The following is a 17477-nucleotide window of genomic DNA, read 5'->3' as shown; positions in this document are numbered from 1 at the left end:
TATCCCGGGGTTTCCTAAAGTCTACATGAAATAGAATTACTCCATATACTGTACTATGTGTGCTTCAAGGAAGCGTTAATGATCGCAGCTCTTTATTTGGATTCTCAACAGTAAATAATCAAATTTGGCAGCATTTCCCCTCCTTCGCCAGCCCTCTCAAGTGCCAAATCTCTCTATTATTTCCCACTGTCTTTCCTAATTTAGCTATTACCCAGAAAACTCACTAGGAGCCAAACAGTTCCAGGCCTGCTGGCTGCTTCCTGAGGACTATGACAGCCTTCAGAAGCAGTGAGTCTGCCTGGGTCCTCCTTAAGAGCAGAAAGGTGAATGTTAGCTCCATCTTTAGCTCTGAAGGGCAAAAGAATGAGAGGTGGATTATCCAACTTGGCAGATCATCACACACGACAAAATCCTTCCCATTCAGGCTGTGTTTTCTTCCTTCCAAACACCAGATGAAAGGGTCAAACCCGGTCAATCACCTATACATGCACAAATACCCAGATGTTCAGCATTTTCCTAGAGAAAACATCTGGGTAACTAGCTGAATGGCAAACTTTACCTCAGAATATTTTGGCATTCTACAGATGTGGCTTATGCCTTGGAACCCAGAGCAACTCAAATTTCCATCTTCCAGGAGAACATCAGGACCATTCAGGATTTGTCCTTTACCCTATCAGACTCTATCTTCTTTTCTCCTCTCACAAACACATGAAGAATTAAACAGCAAACCATGAAAGAATGTCTTATTTTACAAAATTCTCTTAAAGCATTAGGAAGCGTTTGCAAAGGCAGAAAAATATCTCCTTGCTGGAACCTCCCTCAACACATTTTAATGGTCTCTTTCAGCATTTCCTGACTCCAAATGACTCCTGCCATTGTGTCAGCTCCCAAGATAACGCAGGGTACTCCATAAACATCCAGTAATAGGACACAAGGGAAGCACTATTAGTGTGTCCCTCTCCTACAGGGCACAGAGGTTTCAAAGTTCAAAACAACCGAGGGAAGAAACTTCATTTGTTCTCAATAAATTAATAATGATCCTTGGGGGCAGGGAGGGTGACTAAAGTTTTTGAGCCCAAGTTTATTCTGAACATTTAACACTGACAGGTTTCTCAGTGATGAGAGAGACAGAGGAGTCAGGGAGAGCCATTAAATAATAAGTTTGATAATTCATGCTAAGCAGAACCTCCCTTAAAGAAGGAAAAACATGAGGCTGACTGAACCTTCACAATCGACACCAAGAATCTAAATTGTTTGACTTACTTGTGAGAGGCCTAGGTAGATGGAGACCGTTTCAGAAATGTACAAAAATTTTCCTTCTTGATTTAGTGCAAATACAAAGCCATCCAGGGACTGCAGGGGAAAAAACATACAAATAGGTTAATAAATATTTAATAGATATTTAATTAATAAGGCAATTGATATAAAGCAACACATTGAATTTAAGACCATTTTTCTTCATGGGTAACAAAAGTTCTAAGATCGTTCAGCATTGCTTTATACATGAACAAATTAAAGACCTGAATTGAGAGGACAAACTTTTCTTTATTTTAGGAACTACTTCTATGTCTGTGTCATTTTGATCAAGATACATTATAGTCATGTGCAAAATAAAGTCATGCTGATTTTATGAGATGTTGTCTTTATTTTTTGGGATTCAGTGGTTACTGAAATTAAATCATCAAAATTCTCTATTAAATAGCTGAACAGGAATGGAAATTGTAATAAAATAAAAGAAGAAAAAGATTTCTATATGAAGAGCAAGCAACATTATACTACAGACATCAATAGTTTACTAATTAATAAAGGGTTATACTTTCCTCATTTCCAGTGCTTATTGTGTTAGAACAAATAGGAAAACTCAGTGTATTATGGGTGAATGTTTATGGGCTGAAGCACTACAAACTGCAATCTTATTTTGCAGAACTCTGTATTAAAGTTTTATCTGATAGATCTGCCTTCTATTACAACTTAAGAAAACAAAAGAAGAATTAAAAGAATACAAGGATGCTACACATCATCTGTAACTCCTGAGACCTCAGCGTAACTTCTCAAATGGAGAGTCACATTTCTAATCTAATAAATGGCTTAACTCATCATGGGCTCTAACTACAATACAACACTCAAATTGGGAATACATTTGTTTCAAATTCTTGCAGTCCAAGTGCATTTCATATTCTCCATTGTCCCCGTGTCTTTTGTCTTGTTTTATTTATTCTTAACAAGGTAGATTGCACAAGTGCCGCTTGCCCAGGAAAAGAGGTTTTAAAGATTAGTGATGTTAACAAAAGCCATGAAATTGCAAACGCAGGAACTCTACATAGGGAACAAAATATGTGGGGGAATTTAAATAACTGAATGACATACATCCTTAAACATAGAAAGGTGGAAGAAATATGTAAAGTTCTGAGAGTAATATGTACTCTTTCAAATCCCAGAAATAACTTCATTCTCTTTAAATGCTGAAATTGTTTTGAAATCATTGTGTGTGTTCAAATGCTATGGCTTGGATGTGTTCCCAAAGTCCCTGTGTGCAAAAGTGCAACAGTGTTGAAAGGAGGGGCTTTAAGAGGTGATGAGCCAGAGAGGGCTTTGCCCTCTTCAATGCGTTAACTCTCTTAGGGTTAGGGTTAGGGTTAGGCCAGAGCAGGTTAGTTGTTCCCAAAGTGGTTTCCTGACGAAGGGATCAGTTGGCTCTCTTCCACCCTCTTCTTAGTGCTCTCTTTGCCTGCTGCCTCCTGCCATGAGAGATGACAGCAAGAAGACCCTGGCTAGATGTGAGCCCCTTGATCATGCACTTTTCAGCCTCCAAAGAATAAGAAATAAATCTTTGTTCTTTATGAATTGTCTGGTCTCAGGCATTCTATTATATTAAGACATAGCAGACTAAGACAATGAATTTTACACACACAAATATATGAATAAACATATTTTAAATACAAAATGTATACATAGAATGTGTTTCCATGTTTCCTGACCCTTCTTTGCTGCCCCACACTATCCAGAAAGTCTGGATAGGACCTACCTCCATTCTCCAATTCACTAAGTTTTGAAAATAATTTGAAGGCATATTATATTGAAGACCAAATTTTACAAGAGACACATTTTCAGTGAAGATAGTATAGCAATAACAGGTTATATTTATTAAGCAATATGTCCTGAGCAGTTTGCATGTATTATCTTTTTATATTTTCACAAGTATCATATGAGGTACTTATATTATCTATGTTTTATATACAGTACAAGGACTCTGAGGCTTAGCCAAGTTAGACTCATTCTTGGTTTGGAATTTGGATTTCAATCCCGACAGTCAAATTCAATAACTATAGTTTTCTGCTAATAGCAAACATTCTCTAACTGATTTGTGTGAACTAATGAAGATAAATATTCAGAGCATTTATGAAGCTGAAATAATTCATAAGAGGCAGCCTGTAACTGTTTAAAGAGCATCATGTGTTTTGGAACGAGTTGCTTAATTATTAAGGGTGGCAATGGGGAAATGGGATGGCAAGAGGATTCATGAGTCATTTGTACCAGAGGGCAGCTGGTCATCTTTGTTTCCCTGGAATCTCTGTGGGGAGCAAAACATTGTCTCAGAGACGAAGTTTCCTTTGGCCAAACTACTGAAGGCAGAACCTTCAAGAGCGAGCGTGCCTCTCCTTGCTCTTCCTGTCCCTTTGCACTGGCTTCACTGTAAGCAGCGCCCACTGCAAAGGGAAAGAAGGTTCCCTCCTACGAGGACCTCACTTGCTTAGCACATCATTAACTTAAATAAGTTGCCTCTGGAGGATAACTCTTGAGGACAAAGACCCTCCTCTTGGAGGGAAAGGCCGTGTCAGGTTTTTCATTTAACTTGATAGTCATGGCAAAGACAATCACAGAGAACTGCATCAGCCACCTTCTCAAATCTTACCATGCTGCTCCTGCTAAGAGACTGATGACTAACAGAGAACCCAAGATAACTTCTCTGAGGAGTGACAGAAAGCTCCTTGGGAGCAAAAGAAAGGACTGATGGAGCTGACATACAGAAGCCCTCATTTTCCAGGTGAGGTAACCGAGGCACAGAGAGGCTACATGAATGGATAAGATCAAACAGCTGTCTTGGGACAAGGCAGAATTTAGTTTCTGCACTCCCATGATATCATTGGAGTATTTACATATTGTATGATTGTGTTTTGTTTATTGAATTTCCCATGAGACTAAATTGCTCAATGGTGGAGAAATGTCTTTGTCTTGCAAGTACTTAACCACTGCTCAATCAAGACTTATTTAACCCAGTTCTGTCTCTAAGATCAGTGTTCTCCCCCTTTATATTACACATTCCATAATGATTAAGAGGATGGAAATTAGTTTCCCCAGGAGTATTTTTAAAGGGGTTATTAGGTTATTTTCAAATTTAGATGGTTTCTAGTACACTTTGGGGTACCACCTGATGTTTGGAATATCTAAGGGTGGATTCTTTTTTACAGTCTTTCCAAATATTTAGCACTCTTCCTCAATTGGGATGCCACTGCTGCCTGCACATAGCCTTTACTTTCTCACTAAAGGAGGTCGTGACTTTAATACAGACTTTAACAGAAGGTTAACACCTCTTGTACGTACTGAAATATTACAGGAGCTTTGGGTGCCATCTACGGAGGAAGGAATATCTGGAGGCTAAACATCTGACACTATTAAGCAGTGGCCATCTAAGAACTGGCCAGTTTTGTTTGGCAAAAATAGAGGCTTTCACACATGTTCCAGTTTCCTAGTGAGATTAAATTGTGTCTATGTCTCCATGACACAAAAACATCCAGTCAGTTCAATTAAAAATAACAGCCAGTTTGGGTAGGGAGATAACAGCTAGTCAGATTAGTTGTTAGCGATTAGAGGTTAAAAAAAAACCTGATTCATTTTTTTTCACATTCATGCTTATTTCAGTCAATTCTATCTATAGTCTGAGATAAAATCCAAAACTCAAGTTTTATTACTTTTTAAATAAGAAATAGGAGGTGATCTTGGGCCTAAAACAAAATGGCAAAGTCACTCTTCCTGGAGCCATTAGCATCTGATCCCAGATTGTCCCTGTGTAGCGTTAGCTGTACTCTGCTGTTTAAAAAAGTTTGAGGAGCAGCATCAATATTGGTTTCATGTGGGTGTTGAAATTTAAAAGGTAGGAGGAGAAAGGAAATATTCAATCAGTAGTCTTGGGCACCAAATCTGATTAATCTGAAAGTTCTGTGGAAGTTTTTTAAAATTTTTGAATTGAGAAAGCTATTATATACTGTGATACTCAATCACTGCAGGCTACTCTTTATTTTTTTTTAACTGCCCACTGTTTTCAACAGGCACCAATTAAGATTCTGAGGTCAAAAGGTTAATTACATCTTCTTACCCACTATGTAGAAATTTCTGATTATTAACTAAGGTTGGATTAAAATGAAAAAGAACCTACACAAATGTTAATGCTAGTCCCTCCTCAAGAAGATTTATTATAAAGCCATGCTGAAATCTATCTGCGTCCCTCAAAACAGATGGGGAACAAAATCTTAGAAGAAACTGTAAAACACATATTTTTAAAGACATGCAAGTATCTGATTTATCAAGATAATATTCTTATTTCTGAAAATAGTTCTTAGCCATCCAGACAGGGCTGATAGAAGATTTTCTTTGTTACATCCCAGTAAGTCTATAATGTATACATGCAAGGAATGAGGCTTGGATACAGGAGTCAGGAGCTACAGCATCTCTGAATAATAATGCCTGTAATTATAATTTATATCCCCTGACATCAGTGTAACATATAAAGAGTATAGCACAGCTTCTTAACCCCAAAAGCTGAATGCTTCTAACAGTATTTGTCAAACGATGAGGTTATTTCCTTGCAGGGTATGAAAATAACTATAGCTTCATGATTGAAGGTATACTAATGTTTAATGCATTGCACTAAATAGATTTATATTTGTCAAAAGAGTTTTGTCTCTGAATTCATTTTTAATGTATACTCTACAGCAGTCAAATTTCTCAGAGTAAAATCTATGGCGCCCTGCTAGGGACAATTCTTGTGCATGTAACTGCTCTGGAATTAGTGGTTTGTTCTACATTCTAGTGCAGAGGGGGAAAATATCACCCTAAACTCTTTCCTTTCGACCTAACTCCAGATAGAGAGAATTACCAGTAGGCTAGGTTATTTTAATGACAGATTATTTTAAACTAAGCCTTCACCATCTGTTCCACCCCCTAATTATGAATGCAAAAAGAACATATTTCACAATTACATCAGTAAAAAAGTAAGATATACATGATTTAAATGCACGCGTGTGCTCCTTGTCCAATGTGCCTTGCATCTGTGATATTCTTCTAATTCAGGCTCAGGCTGCAAAGAAAATACCCATGTGTAATAGAGTGAGTCTCTGACTCACTCAACCTCCCCTCTGAAGCTGGAGTTCTTTGCTGTTATGACATAATTCTGTTAGGACAAGAGCAGAGCCTGAATTTAAGCACTATGCTTATCAGACATTAGATACAAGTATTTTATGAATGCTTAAATGGCTTTGCTGTTAGTAAGGACAACCGCTGAGGGAAAACTTCCCCGGGCAGCTGAGCGATGGGTAAGCATCAGGAATCAGCGGGTCTGCTCTTGAACCACACGGAAAGCTTGGCTTGCTGAGTGAGGACTGGCCTCCCATACTCATGTTTCTGTTACTTTGGCAGCAGTTAAAGGAGTTCCAAGGAAAACAGTTTCTGAAGTTTTCCGGCCTTTGGATGAAATCACACATTGATAAAGCACATTAAAATGCCACAACGCCCTCTGCTTTTCTCAGGAAGGGAGGCTGTACTGCTCAGGCACATGGGAGGACTCCCAGCGACTTCAGAACTTGGCACAACCTGGACACACAGGTGTATGTTTTTTAGGGAAAAAGGCTTCCCAAACTTTAACTTTGCAAGCAGACTTTTAACAATATAGCACTTTGTCAAAACGAAGCCTTATTTCCAGAAATAGGAATTTTAAACAAGTATATTTTCTCAAAGTGGGTGAAAGCCTACATCAAAGGTTTAGGCTTTCCCTTAACCTTTAAGTGTCTCTCTGAGCTTTCTGTTTCTTTCTTTGCCTCTCCAGTGAGTCAATAACATTCAAGAAAGCACAGGTTCAAAGTATCATGTGCACAAAGCCATGTGTTCCCCTGTCACAGCACCAAACAGATTAGTTGCGTCAAATTTGACTATATTACCATTAAAAAAAATTTAGAGCAAACAGACAGCTCAAAGAAAGTATCTTTCCTAAGAGTTCCCTAAAACATGTACACCCAAACATCCTAGGTGAGAAAACAGTTCACAGGGGCACAGGTGGCCTCTCTTCAGTTCTTAGAGCAATAGTATCAGAATAAAAGAGATGGTGACCTAGTGAAATGTTAAAACACGAAAAGAACAAAGACTCTGGCTTTCTGAACTAGGAGATCAGGTTTGTCTGCCATTAAACTTTCATTTTGTGAGAGCACTGAATCAAAGTGCTGACCTTTCTTCTCTGGGATGCTAGTTCAAGCCTTACATCAGCCTCCAGGGATGTGAACTTCTTCAGTTGAGTATCCAGCCAAATATGCCTCATGTGCCTCCCAAACACCACAGTTTGCATGTGGACCCCATATTTTCTGTGGCTTGACCTTGGGGACTTAGGACTCTGCTTGGGGTATAAGTGACTAGGTGCTACTCACCACCTCTCTTGCCTCAAGGAGATTTTCACTAGTTATTCAGTGGCACAGATATTCATTAAAATGTTATGCACATGTGGCATATTAATTAACTGAAAGTTAGGCCCTTCCAAACCCAGGGACTAATTCCTAATGGCGTATCTCTCCCGCTGAATTTAGAGTTCTCTTTTGCAGTGAAGGAGGATTTCCCTCTTGGCAGAAATAATATAAATAGTACATTGCTTTAGTCCTGAAATGCCTAAAAATCTCACTGTTTTTCTTTGGCAAGACAAATGGTGCTTGGTCACACACAGGGTGCCAGGTGTCTTTCTGGTTGGCAAAAAGCATTAAAACAGAAAGAAAAAATTGCAACTGGGTATTTGATAGTCTGTCGATTACCAGAAACTTGGAAGTAGTCTTCATTTTACATATACACTATTACATACTGTATAACATACTACATATCAAATATACTTGTATGTATTACATAATACATATTATGTCTATTATTATATCATATTGCAGGATGCAATGAACAATGCTTATTTCCCTCAACACTGGGGAAAGAGGGTGGAGAAATAACATTTGTTAGACAAATTATATAGATTACATGTGAGGTAGATATTATTTAATCTTACTTTCCAATGAGGAAACTGAGGTTCCAAGAAGTTAAGTACATTGCTCAGAGTCACAAAACCATTATCTGGCAGATATTGAAAGAAGGATCCTTTCACCTCTTTACCCCTGCTGCTGGGAATTTTAGTTGCTTCACACACTGACACAGATGCATCGAATCTGTTCTTCTTTCAGCATTTCTTTCCACATAAGTAATTCTCATAATCCTTCCTTTTAGGGAATATCTGTGGGTTACTTCTGAAAACATCGTTTGAGGGCTTACTATGTATCCGTCATATACTCTGGGTGTCAAAAAGGTGAGGGCTACATGGCCTCCACTAATGAGCTGTTCTCTTAAAATTCATTTGTAGGATCTATTACTAAGAAAATGAGTGAAGTTGACTATTAATACATTACAATAAAGGACCTCAAAGCAAAGGTGGTTTCCAGTTTAAAATAACCTGAATATACATGGGGGCCTTGTTGGTGATTACTAGAGCTCCATAGCTCTACTATAAAATAAATCCATTAAGTCCAGTGTACCATCCAAAGACCATCAGACCTTGAACAAACTCCAATGCCTTGGAAGAAGATCCTGGTGCCAAAACATAGACAGGTGACCTCCAAGCTAATAAAGGATCCCTAGGAGAGCCACACTTCCCAACAGGCAGCTGTTGTAAGACACGACCTCACACCACACACAGGTTAGTCCAAACACTAACCATATTTCCTATCTTAAACTTTTTCATTCAGACTTCTAGATTTGCCCCCCACCCCCAGTAATCTATACACCTATTTTATAGAAAAGCCAATGTGAAAATAAAAGATTTCACAAAGATTTATCACACAGTCATGTTTACCTAAAGTTACAATGTTCTAGGTAAACTCATTTCAATGTTTCTGTTATAGCTGGCTATGATATGAATCTGTTTACTTGGCAGTAACTTAAAAAAAATAAGCTTTTAAGAGAAAATAATAAATGCTTTGTACATGAATTCCTTTAGGTAAGAAGTTTGTGTCAGGGGTAGCAACAATGATTACAGAATCCTGCAATGAATTTTAGCATATTATAAGACCGTTTAGCAACCTCAGATATTAATCCAGTACATTCATGTGAGTTTCATTTCTAGGAACATTTTATTTGTATCTCTAGGGAAAAGGCATAAAAAAATTTGTACTGAAAGGAATTTGATTGTTACAAATGTACTTTAGAAGTTCTGATTGGGGATAATGCTTGGACCAGGAAACCTTTCTTTGTTAATTTCAGGAAATCATTGTAAGTAAGCTCTCTGTTCTTTATTTTATATATCATTCATGTAATTAATAATTAATATTTAGTAGGCCCACATAAAGCTATAAATCTGATGGACCAATAATAGAAAGTAACGTTTGGTTCCTGAAATCGACAATGCTCAGAATTGTTTCTGAGATCTTTCTTGAATAATTGCATCTCTTCTGGGCACTACATTTCATAATATTGAAATGCTCAAATTAGTTTTCTGTGCATTCCAAATGCTTAGAGTCTACGATGCTTTAGTGCCTCAGCTCCAGAATTTAGCTCCATGTGAAGCAGAGATACACATTTATGGGAAAATCAATTATTCTGATGAGACTGAGACCTGGTCCTGAATGAGCTCAGGATAAACAACTTGGTTCACCACTTGCCCTGGATCTTGGCTGCTTGTCTGACCTTCTGGTTTCATTTCACAGTCAGTAGCTGAGTCTAGGCGAGAGGACCAGCATATGCTGCTTGTCCTCAAAGCTCTCTTCCTGTTATGCTCCAGGGGGAAGATTCTGCTTTATCCCATGTGCCTAATTACCCACCACAAGGGAGGCGCAAGAGGTTTGGAGTTTTGCTGTTTATTCACATTCTTGCCCGTGTTCAAAGCATAACAACAGATGTCACAGTAAATCTCTATCAGAGAAACTCTAGATGGTCTCTGTCAAAGCAGAACAAGTCAGCATGTGAAATTTACTAGGACCAAATTTGCTAGGTGTACATTAAATGCCCGTCTAACTTTATACAATTAAAAATACTGGTGTTTGGCTGTACCCATCCTGGCTTCTTCCCTGGGCCAACTCGGAAGGGAATCAAAGGACTGAGCCCGCCTATACGATGTGGAATGAAGGTGCTAGTAAAGAAGAAAATTAAATTCCAATACTTTTTACTAACTTACCAGAATGAATCCTTTGTTTGTTTTTTAAATACAAAAAATGAGAGCAGTGCCCTTTCTCTTTCTAATTTTACTTCAATGGATATCCTGACTGGAAGAAAATTCGATGTTATCATGGAAAGTAGGCTGGGTATTTTACTTTGTGAATTGCTAGAAGTGAAAGGTGCTTTAATCAAAATCTCATTGAAATCTTAAAATTTAAATTCTTTGACTTACACAAAAACCCCTAAAAGTTCTACGTACTCATGGGTAACAGGTAATGTTTCAATTCATGTATGTGATGTGTAATATTTGCACCAAAGTAAGCAGATATTCTTAAGTACTTATCATTTTTTATGATGTAACATTCAAAATTCCTCCTTGTAGCTTTTTGAACTATCCAGTACATTACTGTCATCTCTAGTCATCCCCCTGTGCAGTGGCATACCAGAACTTCTTAATTCTATTTAGTTTTAATTTAGTATCTGTGGATCAACTGTTCTCCCTCTCTCCCTATTGCTTATTCTACCAAGCTTTGGTAACCACCATTCAACTCTTAACTTACATGAGGTCAGCTTTGGTAGATGCTACATGAACGAGCTCATACAATACTTGTTTTTCAGTGCCTGACTTTTACTTAACATGCTGATATTCAGTTTCCGCCATGCTGCTGCAATGACAGGATTTTGTTATTTTTATGGCTGAATAGTATTCCATTTCACTATGTGTATCACATTTCTTTGTCCATTCATCACTTTCTGGACATTTAGGCTATTTCTGTGCCATGGCTACTGTGAACAGTGCTATGATAAACACAAGAGTACAGATGTCTTTTTAATGTAGTGATTTCATTTCTTTTGGATTTATATAACTGGTAATGGGATTGTTGTAGCATATGGCAGTTATATTTTTAATTGTTGTCAGGAAACTTCATGCTGTATCCCATAATTATTGTATTAATTTAGAGTAATTAACAGTGCAAATGGGTTTTTTCTCTACAGCCTTGCAATCATTTGTTTTCTTCTGTCTTTTTGATAATAGTTATTCTTACTTGAAGAAGTTACTATCTCCTTTTGGTTTTGATTGGCATTTCCCTCATGATTAGTGATGCTGAGTAGATTTTTATAAACCTATTGGCCATTTGTATATCTCTTACAAAAAATATCTTTTTAGGTCTATATCCTTTTTTAATGGGTTATTGACTTTTATTGCTATTGAATTTTTTGTTTCTTATATATTCTGGATATTAACCATTTGTCAGATGCTTATGTATAAGTATTTTCTTACGTGTAAGTTGTGTAACTTGTGTAAGTTGTCTCTTCATTCTGTTGTTTCTTTTGCTGTATAGATTTTTAGAACTGGATAATCTCATTTTTCTATTCTTTCTTTTATTTCCTGCATCTTTATGATCTTACATAAAAAAGTCCTTGCCTGTTCAATGTGCAGAAGCTTTCACCCTATATTTTCTTCTACTAGTTCAGTGACTTTTAATAGGAATTATGGGATTGAAGTCAACTATAAAAAAGCTAAGTATATATAACTGAAATGCAAAGATAAAGTCTGAAATGATTATCTTGAATATAAAGTCAGCTATGTTAGCACGATCTAAAGAAGGAAAGAATGAGTATAAACCATGGAAATGATTTGGCATTACCCTCATCATGCCTTTCTGATTCATGCATCATGGCAGGAAGCACAAATGGCAGAACAATTTTAATTATTAACTATTATCTTTCTTTAGACCAGGTGCTCAGATTGCTTTAAAATATTCAAAAATTTGCACTTCCATATTGTTTGAAGCAGATACATTACTAGCATAACGGATCCCAGATGTCAAAAGACAAATTGTATTCAACATATGAATCATCACTAAATGGTCAAGTTTTTCAGAAACAGATTTGTCTTCTACATTTTTAAGATTCCTAGAGACTTAGTTACAAAGATATTCTAAAGGTGCTTAGATAAGCATTTATCTTTACCAAGGAAGAATGGATCATTCTTGGATCTAATAATCTCACTGTGTAAACTTCCCAGGCAGCAGGAAGCACAAAGAGTTTTTCTTAGAAATACCTTTTTGTTCTCCCTCTATCCTGAGTGCTGTGCCATTGTCATGCACAATCATCTCCCTGCCTGAGCTTTCAGTGAAATCAAAGACCGGTGACTGACATGCAGATATCTGCTAAACAATGGCATTGTTATTTCATTTTTCCTCTAAGTACAGGGTGATAACCTTCTAGACAGGTCTAACTCACTGTGGATTTTGTTGTTGGTTATTTGGCACAGGTTGCTACAGAATATCATATATCTACTTTTGCTACAGAGTTATCACTCAATATCTTGAGTGATAAAAACACTAAAGTGTTTTCAGTACTCAGACCCTAAGTTTTACTGAAGTTGTGTAACAGTCACAACACTAAGAGATTCTCTGTAACAATAATCTAGGTATCCATGGTCTATTCAAATACACTAATGTGCTAATTCACAGTAATTTGAAATGAAATTTTCACTTAGTCATATTGATAACTCACTCATTAGAATCCTTAAATCAATAGTCACGGTCATTCTAATGTACACAATGATTCATTTACACTTTTTTATTTTTTGTCTTAAATAGCTGTTATGATTGATACATTGTGTCAACTTGGGAAGTTTAGAAGTTTGAGAAACTCAGCAGAGAGCCAGGGTTCTTATTTTGTGAATATCCTCATCCTCTGCAAAAAAGGTCAAGGAGATTTTGTGAATGCTATACTTGCCTTGTAGCGGGGTTGGGGGGCATGGAGGAGGTATGGTGGTGGTGGTGGTGGTGTGTAAAACACCAGGGAGATGAAGCAGCTTGTTTCCCCTCTTTTGTTCTGGTTGCTGCCTTCAGGTGACCCCGGTGCCATGCCACCCTGCCTTGGAGCCAGGTGGTTATAGACAGAAACCTCCACATACTGTGAGCTAAATAAGACTTTTCTTCCTTCTGGGTGGTCGAGTTTTTTGTCCCAGCAATGAGACAAAAGTAACGGAGACAACAGCTAAAACTATATTAGAACAAAAATAATTTGAAAAAGGACCTATTCCACCATTCAACAAGTTTGACAAATGTCAGTTTCCCTCTCAGTGACTATCAGACTTATTAAAATCCTATGTAGTATACAATGGCCTCAACTATATTTACCAATAATACCTTTAGCCACATGTCACCTCTACTTAGTCTTCCTCAATCTTCTATGTCAAAGGCAACCAAATTGCCAATCACAGTAGCATATTGAATAAGTAGCAACTCTGACTTCTCACTTGGCCCTGGGCCTAGTTTAAGAACTGGGCACATGAACTAATACTTATTTTCTTTATTAGAATAAGATTTATTCTAGCTTTTAAAGAATCCCAAGACTGTAAGATGATCAAACTTCCCAATTAAGAAATATTTCACCTGTACTTACCTCACGAAACCTCTCCCATAAGCCTGCAGGATTAATATTTTAAAGGTGTCCCAATAATTTAATAAGGATGAATCCCCATTATAACTGTTCCATAGATGGAAATTAGAGGCTAAGTAAACACCAGCCTCTCCCACAGGTGACAGCCGCCTGAAACAGCAGGAAGTGTGATGTCAGATGCTGTCATCTTGGAAATCACAGGACACAGTTTAGGAATCAACAGTTTCTGTGCTACTTCTCTGCTCTCATTTCAGCCTCATTTAATAATTTTATTTACTTTTTGTCTTTTACATCTTCACTTTTGTATTTTCATCCATTCAGCAAAAGAGGTGCTGATGGTAGGAAGATTGGTGTGGTAATAGTGTGCGTGGGCCATGTTGCACAGCCAGTGTTCTCAGATGCTCAGCTCTGAATGTGTCTATATGTGAACCCTGGACTGTAAAACAGCTCTGAATACATTTGTATGTCTGATTTATGGGCACTTAATGATACTGAGAAATTGTGAAAACCAAGTGTGACTCTGAATCTGTGTAGACTAGTGTAAATTTGTGTGGCTGAATACTGGGAATAATTCTTTTTGCCTCCAATGAGATTTTTTTTCATTCTAGCTTTGACCTTTTCCAACAAGTGAGATTTGTTTTATTGTCTTGCTTGGGGGCTTCTCCTTAGTAATAGGATGGCCTACTTTAATTTCTACTTAAATGCTTCCACAGGCTGGAGAGTGACTTCCCCTAAATGATTTAGCCTCTCAAGACTCAAATTGTCCTCTGAGCCTTAATGGAAGACTTTTATTCTAAAGCAAATAAAAATATATTCAGGGTTTTAAAAACACAACCTTAAGCCTTTATCATTTTTCTGTATGCTCCTTCTATGCTCATCACAGGTAAGTACACTTAAGACTTTTGCTACTCCTCTCTACCAGATTTTTATTCCTTTCCTAGTTCTTTCTTGTCATTAAGGCACCTTGCAGAAATGTTGGCCAAGATTATTTTGCCTTTTACACAATAGTACACATGATTCATTAGGCATGTCCAGTGTATTATGTGTTGACAAAGGTATCCGAAGTTTATCAGCTTCTTTAATTCTAGTAAATACAGCCTAATGGTAATTGGTATTATTCTCAATACTCTATAAAGCAATGAATATCGCTATTTTCCATGAGCTTGGTATGGCACAATTAACACAGCCTCAAGACAGTGAGCAAAAGAAACCCATTGTTTTGCAGCTTTCCAAAAGATAATTCTTCATTATAGTATGAGTGCCCTCAACACATGGAAATATGTTATCACAATTACAATTTTCAATAAGGCTGACTCTTTTCACATACTGGGACACAAATAAGAGAATAGTGGATGTAGGAAGTTATCAAGAAATTTTTGGAAAATAAATTAGAAAATTTTGGAAAATAAATCCAGGCATGGTGGTCAATGCCTAGAATTCCAGCTTCTTGGAAGGCTAACTCCAGAGAACTACAAATTCAAGGGCATCCTGCGCAACTTAATGAAACTCTGACTCAAAATAAAAAATACAAAGAATTGGAAATACAGATTAGTAGTTAAGTGCCCTTATGTTAATTCCAAAAGATTGTACAAAAGATTGGTGCTGAGATATTAGGACCTTTCCCACGGTGGTAAACAACAGAATAGAAGACGCATGAAGATGTTTAAAAACAACTGATATTTTCCAACAATTGCTAGGATCTTTCCAGGATTTTCATGAAGAAAACAATATAGATCTCTTCTCAGTCCTATGTGAGGCACCAGAAAAAGGGTAAGGGTATCTAAGATGTAGGAATAGATTCTTGGCCTGACAAGAGGTAAGAAAGTTAAGTGTCCTTCGGGTCAAAGTTCCAGAGTCAGTCTAGGAACTGAGGAGGAAAAGGATGGATGAAGGAAGAAGAGATACATCAAGCAGATTAACAACTTCCAGGGGCTGGTGGCCCTGACTAATCATTGCAAGAAGCACATTCTGTAGCTTTCACCAGAGAGAAAATTGCCTCAGTTCTTGAAAAATGTTCAGTAAAGGAGGATCTTCTGCCGGAGATGGAGGCTTGTGGCTTACAGATCTGACTCTTTCAATTGCATCCTTTAGTTGTTCTAACCATGGGACACATGACTGTCAGAAATTCCCTTGTCAGATCCAGAGGGTCGTTAAGATGTGAGACAATGCTAGAGAAGATGAAACAATAATGATCTTGTGTTCCCATTTCTTTCAGGGAAGCTAAGGAGCCTAAATAGACAGATTGCAGAATTTCCCATGCTCAGTTTTGAAATATGAATACTTCATATTTTTCAAGAGGCAGTAAGGCATAATGTAAAAGAAAACATGAGCTTTGGGCTCAGACCATAACAGAAAATCTAATAGTGTGAGTTCACTATCTAATGTATTGATAAAGTTCTTCGCAGTTCACCAAGATCTTTAATTCTGCTTGAGCTAGTAAATACAGCTAATGGTGATTGATATTATTCTCAATACTCTATAGAGCAATGGCTCTAGCTTTCTCCCATGAACTCAGTAAGGCACGATTAACACATTCTCACAATGAACAGTGAAACCCATTGCTTCACAGCTCTCCAGGAGACTATTATTAGATTTTCCATTATGGTCTAATTGAGTCCAAGGCTCACATTTTCTTTTACACTATACCTTACTTCATATTTTTGTCATAAGAAAATACAGATAATAAAATCTAAATATTACTTATTCTACTAAATAGAGTTTTGATATAATTAGAGTGAACACATATAAAAGTACCACCATATAGTAGATAAATAATAAATGGTACTATGAAGACTATTATTTGACTTGGAGCCCTTATTTGGAAAGAATACCCACTAAGTGGGTTTTTTTCTGCTCACAAGAACAAAATACACTTAAAGAAGTGGAATAATTAATCTACTAAAAGGAGTTAAAGTAAATCAGTTACATTTGATACTAAAGACACAAGCAAGGAAAGGATTCAGTACGCATGGCTGAAATAAGGCTTTGTCATGAGCATTCTCTTTGCAACCTGAACAAACACAATTTTAGCACTCAGGCTGATGTCCAGGCAGATGTTGAACAAGGAGATGGCTCTTGCCTGTCTGACTGGACTCAGCCTACTTAGAAGAGGCTGCGGGCCTTAAAGTCTGGGCAGTGTGATTCAAGGCACATTGCAAGGGAGGTCATAATCTGCTGGGGAGATTCTACTGCACTGTGTATTCTATTAAGGTTGATACCTAGGTAACTATTTCCCCATTTAACCTCCATAATATACACAAATAACAAATCCTGTGGCAAGTAAATAGAAAATCAAGTCTTTAATGTTCAAAAGATGCAAGAAAAAGACACAGGATGATCTGGAAATAATTGTGCTTCAACTATTAAAAACTTGTGCTTGAACTATAAAAAACTGCATAGTTTTTAAAATGGCAAATTTTACCTCTTGAAACAAGAAAGAAAGCAAGGACAACATTTTTATTAGTAAGTTTCTACAAAATACACAGCTACCGAAATTATTTCATACTAATTCTATATTGTTTTCACTGTTTCCTCTTTAAGAATAATCAGAAGCAGCAGCAGCGGGTACAGACTAGAGAGGAGACATCTCTTAAGTCTGCTCACCCGCAGTCTGCGTTCCA

The 17477-nt window shown here is 37.2% G+C and overlaps 1 protein-coding gene across 18 annotated transcripts in view; it reads right to left on the bottom strand.

Moving 5' to 3' along the window:
• Positions 1-17477, bottom strand: part of Npas3 (neuronal PAS domain protein 3) — an 815093-nt gene that overhangs the window by 234445 nt on the left and 563171 nt on the right. For 15 of the 18 annotated variants that reach the window (XM_063246583.1, XM_063246612.1, XM_063246621.1 and 12 more), the window contains one exon: positions 1264-1353. The exons of the other annotated variants lie outside the window; for them this stretch is intronic. In XM_063246583.1, coding sequence (XP_063102653.1) covers positions 1264-1353 — 90 coding nt within the window. The remainder of the gene's footprint in view (positions 1-1263; positions 1354-17477) is intronic. 18 annotated transcript variants of the gene reach the window in all.

This window comes from Cavia porcellus, unplaced genomic scaffold (genome assembly GCF_034190915.1).
Source record: "Cavia porcellus strain 051 isolate PalLab524CR breed Dunkin Hartley unplaced genomic scaffold, mCavPor4.1 scaffold_1, whole genome shotgun sequence".
Classification (NCBI taxonomy): Eukaryota; Metazoa; Chordata; class Mammalia; order Rodentia; family Caviidae; genus Cavia; species Cavia porcellus.
The sequence above is the reverse complement of the archived record's forward strand: the minus strand, read 5'-3'. Positions and strand labels throughout refer to the sequence as shown.